Source organism: Limulus polyphemus, unplaced genomic scaffold, assembly GCF_000517525.1.
Source record: "Limulus polyphemus unplaced genomic scaffold, Limulus_polyphemus-2.1.2 Scaffold3052, whole genome shotgun sequence".
NCBI classification, from domain to species: Eukaryota; Metazoa; Arthropoda; class Merostomata; order Xiphosura; family Limulidae; genus Limulus; species Limulus polyphemus.
Window position 1 is genome coordinate 5,374 of NW_013668662.1, and position 6,804 is coordinate 12,177.

Here is a 6,804-nt window from a genome sequence, read left to right on the forward strand (position 1 = left end):
GGTCATTTATTCTTCCTTAGAGGTTGACACTCACTGGCACTTTTCATCAGATTTGTCCCTTGACTTACTCTGGCCTTGCTCTTTCTGCAACTATTGGGTGAAATCTTGCATCCAGGGAGGTTGACAATGCCCAACACACCTTATTCATCCTCTGGCAATTTCATCTCCATCTAAACTTCTTCTCCCTCCAATTGCCATTCCTCAGTCTACTCGTAAGTTTAATACTTCATTTATTTCTTTACCTACTTTTAATAATAATCTCATTTCTACCTTGGAACCAACCCAGTGGCCAGTGTTCCATCACAGGGTATACTCATGTTCCTAACTCTGCATTGAGTCAGAGCTAACAGAAAGTGTTCCTATGTGCCCACTGTTGAGAAGGAATTTTCTGCAAGACCACTATGGTGTAAATTTCTCTCTATTCATTCCAGACCATACCTTCCATGGGCTATCATGGTAAAAGTCAGTGCCTGCCTATTTCCCTGGCTCATGCATGCTGGCTTTCCACTTTCTTTGATGCAGCTTCCACCTTTGTGGCCAGATTATTTTTTTTTCCTTTAACCCTATCATCCAAGAATAGTTTTCCTTCATAGTGGTCTGTGTGGCACCATCCACTCACTCCTGGCTATATGTAAAAATGTTAGCTTTTCTTTCGTGGTTTAGGCTTTATTCTGTTAGATACTTTTTATTTCCTCCATAGTTTTTTTTTCTCTTTTTAAAATTCTGTGGCTTTTTCAAATTATACTTCCACCCTGTTTCCTAATATCTTCCAATCCAATAGTGTAGTCAATTATGAAACTTTGGGTGAACCATGAGTTAGGATGGATAGTTAAGAGGTGTACAAACCCTTGAAAACAAACAACAGGGAGCTAAAGAAACAGCACTACATATGGGTATTTGCATGGGGAAGCCATCATGCACACTCTGATTGGATGGGTCAGAGTGGTGAATGTGCAGGTTGTACCACACTTGTGGCTGAATTATTTTACTAGTCTTTCTTGCTCCTACTCTATTCACTTTTTAGCCCTTGGATTTTTTTCTAGCATATTAGATTTTAATGACATAAAACAGTAAAATAAAGGGGACAGTGTTGTATTGTATGAGTTAATAGCATTTAAATTTTATATCAAATTTTAATGATTTAAATTCATAAAGTATAATATTGTCCTTCTTTTGTATTAATATGAACCTGAAGTAGCTTTTTGGTTTAGTTATCATAAATATTCCATTGAAAGCTGTCCTTTAGTCATTCGGTGCTTCAGAACTATGATATTCAGATATGTATGCCAGTGATATGTATTTTTTTCTAGGAGTGGATTATATTTTTTCAGTGAATGGTATTTTACTTCAATAAGTAGTGTTCAGTATTTTAAAATTTTTCTCTAAACCTTGCTGCAATGTGAACAAAATAACATCATACATTTCACAAAAGAATGGTTTTTGTGTTCTGTTTCAAAATGGAAAGACATTTAAATTGGATCATATATTTTGATATAGGAAAGTTTAAAATGTGTTTGAGTTCAGGCAGAAACAAAACCTTTGACAAAGAAAGAATACATGCGCATAAGTCACAGAAAGCATACAGATACTTGGGGAAGGATATATGCAAAAAATAAGCAGATGACTGACATGACAAGAAGTGACTATGAGAATTATTTTGTTCAGGTAGAAGTAATGGCATCCAAGTTGTAGCAAACATACAAGACACTTGTTTGCCTTGATCCCATTGGAAATGTGATGGGTGGGGTATGTGGATGTATTGGTGTGTATGTAGCCTAGGAATTATACAATTTTTGTGTATTTTGATCTTTATCTTTTCTATTTTGAAAATTAGAGGCTGCCCTGGTAGCATTACATATCCAAAACACTAGAAGTTTGATAGTATGGTTGTTATTTAGTTATAAATAATACTTGAACAGCTAATATGTTTAAGAGATAAAAAGAATAACAAAACTATATCCAGGTATAAAGATTACAAGCACTTACAAAAATTGATATAATGGCTAAAAGAACTATTGTAAACAATATAAGTTTTTGATATTATCCATGCAAATGGTGTTTTAAATTTTATATAGTGTGTAAATAATCAAACCGTGATATATAAACATGTTTCAGTATGCCTCAAATCACTTTGAAGTATTTGTTTGTATAATATGAATAAATTTGTAATAAAAGTCCACTCTCCCATCGTCAATAAATGTTGCAAAGTCCATTTAATCACATTATGCATTCATATTTAAATGATCCTATAACATTTTTGATCAACTTGTTTCACTTCACTGCTTTTTCTTTCACCGACAGTGACAATGCCTCCATTTTATTTAATCATGCATTTTTAGACACTCTCGCAGACTACATTAATGAGTAATGAACTGCAAACAAACTGTAGGGTATTCCATTCAAGTTAACTGCCCTGTCCCAAATTCTTCCAGATCTCTCTTTTTTCAGTACTCAATTTAGGGATTCTAACCCGCTGTCTGTCAAGAATTTCCCCGAACGTAACAACTATCTCCCAAATTCTTCCAGGTCTCTCTTCACTAGTCAATGTAGATATTCTAATGCATTGAGTTCCTGGAAGTACAGTACTTTAAAATGAAATTCAATACAGTAGCTGCTTCTAAATGATACATTTCTTTTATTCATCTTGATGCTGTGTTTGGTTCTGAACAGGATGACTTTAGAGGCATAGAGGCAATAACAAATTAGTAGGTAAAACCTGTTGTATACATGAGTACAATTGAAAGTTCAATAAATAATGGTTTTCCGTAGAATTTTTGACATATATTGAGAATGAACAGTATCTAACAGTTCAAAAGGAAAGCATGATAAGAAACTCACTTGATAATATTGCTCAGTGTCAAATTAACTTGATAATATTGCTTAGTATTTAATTTGAAGTAAGTGCTTATTTGAATTACATCTTAATTACTCTTATTGTTTCATAAGTTTAACCCAGAAAAGCATGGAACTGTAAACTTGCACAATATTCTTTTTTTTCATCAAATTATGTGTCCTCTCCCCTCAGACCTTAGCCATGAATCCATAATAAAGAATTTAAAATGTTTTCAACCTTCCAAAATATTTCATAAAAACTAAAAACATTTATGTAATTCCATGGGTTAAGTAGTTTTTGTTATTTAAAAGTGTGAGTTAATTTTCTTTTCAGATAGATACAGTATAGGTGAGTATGGTATGCTACCAGAAAATGTCTGCCTTTGTTGTCAGTAACAATATAAATAGAACATTTTCTTTGAACTTATATGACAATGACCTGTTTTAGTTTTAGCTTAAGTTTATGAATAAGTAAGCACGCACATACTATATGGAGGCTATGATCATCATTGGTCTTTGCCGAGATCTTGAAATAATTGGAATAGGTCAATATGCACACTCATCTAGTATGTGTCCCAATATACTTGATTTATTTGTTGCTCTTAAATTTGCATGTTTTTTTCACTTGTTTCATTAGTTTTCGGACAGTAAACATAAAAGTATTAAATTTATTGTTGAACATCTGCAAGATCAAAGACTTGCATATTTGGATATATTAATTCATAATTATGATGGTGACTTTGAATGTGAAGTTTACCACAAGAAAGCATTTAATGGCCTTTAATTTGATGTTTCAAGTTATGTGCCAACTGTGGCTTAACAAAACCCACTGAAGAGTTTAGTTCGTTGTTAACACAAAATCTCAAGTACTTGTGATTTTTAGCATAAAGAACTGTGCAATATCAGGAATTTTATATGCAAGCATGACTTCCCTATTTATCTGTTTGTATGTTAAAAACAAACCTAGCACCCTACTTCATAGTTTGTATCTGCATGTACAACTGCAATGCTCTTTATAAACATGGATGCCATATGTTGTATTTTAACGGATATAAAGATTGTCTTTCTTCATTGGAAACATCAAATGTAGTTTATAAATTTATATGTCCTTGTTGAAAGCAAGGTTACATCTTTTCTATGACAAGAAAACTGCTGATACAAGTGAAGGAATATGCAAATTTAAGAACACCAAATAAATCAAGTGAATTGAAACATGCCTTGTGTAAGTGTGATTTGGTCATCCTTTCAAATTATTTTAAGATATTTCCAATAGCCAATGAGGAACATAGCCTCCTTATAAAAGAGAACTTACTCATTCATAAACTGATGCCAGAACTAAATCAGGTTTTCTCATCTTGTAAACTGTTACTTACATTTTTATTGTCAAGTTTAGTCAGTAATGGCATCACATCAGTAAATAAGTTATATATTTATTTTTAGGTGGTTAGTAACCAGACATTACCTCTGTCAAATAATGTGTTACTTGGGCAGTCAGCTCCTGTGATAGTGTCAACATCTCAACCTCTTATCACTATGAAATCTTCAGTGTCTGTTTCCCGAGTCAAGACAGTTGCTCCAGTGCTCAAACCTACACAAGCGGAAGAGCAAAAGGTATTATTTTGTTTCAATATGTTGGTTTCTCATCCTTTAACTTGCTTAAAATTAATTCTCCTTATGCTGTTTTTTAGTAACTGTCAGAGGCTGTTTTAGCTTATTTTCTGTAATTAAGTTCTTTACTTGTAGATATTATGTAACTCCTATCTTTTATTTATATATATATATATTTGCATCAATTTGTACTGTTCACTTAAAACTTCTACACAATGATACATGGACTGTTATATTCAATAGAGTTAAATATAAGTTTACTTGTAATTTTTGTAAAGCACTTTGTAACACAGCAGTTTTTGTAATGAAATTTGTACAATAAATAAATATTTGTTGGTGATAAGCTGATACAGTCAAGATTTAAAAAACAACCTTTATTTAATTCTGAAATGTTAACAAATGTGTAGAAAATGGTGGGTTCTTCATCAGACAGAAAACAAAACATTTCAACTACATGTTTCTAATAAAGAGGATATGAAGGTGGGTGTTTTAAAAAATTACATGCATGCATTAAGTATAATTCCAACATGGTACCTTACTTCCACTCACATGCATAGCTATTCTCATTCAGTGCAATACTTTCACTCCCACGTACCTCTCGGTTCCCATGGTTTAACTTATTCTCTTATCCAAATTATCATACGACAAGCCTCCACCAGCAGATGCACCCCTACACACATGTGACTCCCTCTATGCTGTTCTACCAATTATCACTTCTTGTTTGGCAGTGCTCATGTTATTGTCCTTTTCTTTTGTCCCAAGCCCAATTTTCTTGCCTTTATCTTACCCTTACGTCTATCTTACAGTACTTGTCCACCATACAACTCCCCTCTGAGGTGATCCATCAAGATCCTGAGGGTTTTTTAGGAGATTCATTTGCCCCAATTACATTCTTCTTGGCATGTATGTTGACTTCAGCTCTTTCTTTACACATGTGGTTCCTATCTTTTGGGGGAAGAGACATTTTGTCCCTCATACGTTTGCCATCTTCTTATCTTAAGGACTTACACCTGACCTCTTTTCTCCATTGGTCGGTGTTTGGAGATCCTTCAGTGACTTTGGAATCCTGAGTGGAATCTGTGAGATAGCAATTGACTCTTTCCTTGACCATCTCATATTTCTGTTCCCTGTGGGTTCCTGTCTGGTGGGGGCTCAGTTATCCAAGTTTGTTCATCTATGGCAAGACTTTGCCAGGGATCTATGGGTCCTTCAGGCTTTATCCAAGGGATTTGTCATCAACTTCCTCTCCCTTTCTGTTGTCTCAGATACCTGTTTTCTTTCTGTTGCCTCGGGATCCTACCACATCAGCCTCTGTTCAAGGCAGTACAGGATCTTCTCTCTCAGAATGCCATCAAATCAATGGTTCACCCTTCTCCGGGGTTTTATTCCAGGCTGTTTGTTATCCCCCAGAAAACTAGAGACAAGCAGCCTATGATTGACCTGTCATGCATTAATCACTTCTTGGTGCTACCTTGTTTTACCATGGAGTTGTTTCTCACCCTCAGCTGGGCTTTTTCTCCTTGTTTATGGATTACCAAAGTCGACATCTCAAATGTTTATCTCCATATTCCCACATCTCAGCAGTCAATAAGGTACAGGGTGGTTTATAAATTTCATGCTCTACCTTTTTGGCTTGCTATGGCACTGTATGTCTTTTGTTGGGTGGTCAGTTCTTTTGCCGGACTTATGCATGCTCGAAGGTTATGCTTCCACCATTACGGGGTCAACTGGCTTGTGTTGGATCATTCCAAACTGGAGACTGCCCGACACACTCATCTGTTTCTATTCTAGGCAGCTTGGGTCAGTTGGTTGATCAAGTTGGAGAACTCCTTCCTTGTTCCTAATATCCTATCCATTTGGGTGTTTTGTTCACCACTCATCTCAGTCAGGCCCAATCTTCTCCGTTTGATGGAGCTGGCAGTCATTAACACCCTTACTGCTCCTTTATTACTGCCTGTGAGGTCCTATCTCTTTTGGGGATGTGGTTTTTCTATGGCAGCATTTATCCCCATGGGTTATGCTCATATGAGATCACTTCAATGGACTCTTAAAGACCAAAGGAACCTTGTGTAGGATTCCTTGGATATTCTTATTACCATTCCTCCTTCCCTTATAGACGATCTGCATTGGTGGTTGGACAAAGCTCACACTTCAGCGGGTGTTCCGCTTCCTGAGGTTCACAATCAAATTATCAGAATCAAAACTATCAGAATAATATTACACTAAGTAACCAATGTAAATCCGCCCTAGCTAAAAGGACTTAATTTCTCTCTTCCTCCGCGAAAACTGAATTATGCCAATTTTCTTTATCCATTCAAACTGCTATACAGAAATCTGAAAGACCTTCCCATGTACGATAAAGGC

General features: G+C 35.3%; 1 protein-coding gene across 1 annotated transcript in view; it reads left to right on the plus strand.

Annotated features, from left to right (window-relative positions):
- LOC106468552 overlaps positions 1–6,804 on the plus strand; it is a gene marked incomplete at its 5' end in the record, with an annotated part of 31,552 nt that overhangs the window by 4,241 nt on the left and 20,507 nt on the right. Inside the window, one exon of the mRNA XM_022396884.1 lies at positions 4,273–4,443. Within this exon, the coding sequence (XP_022252592.1) occupies positions 4,273–4,443 (171 nt within the window). The remainder of the gene's footprint in view (positions 1–4,272; positions 4,444–6,804) is intronic.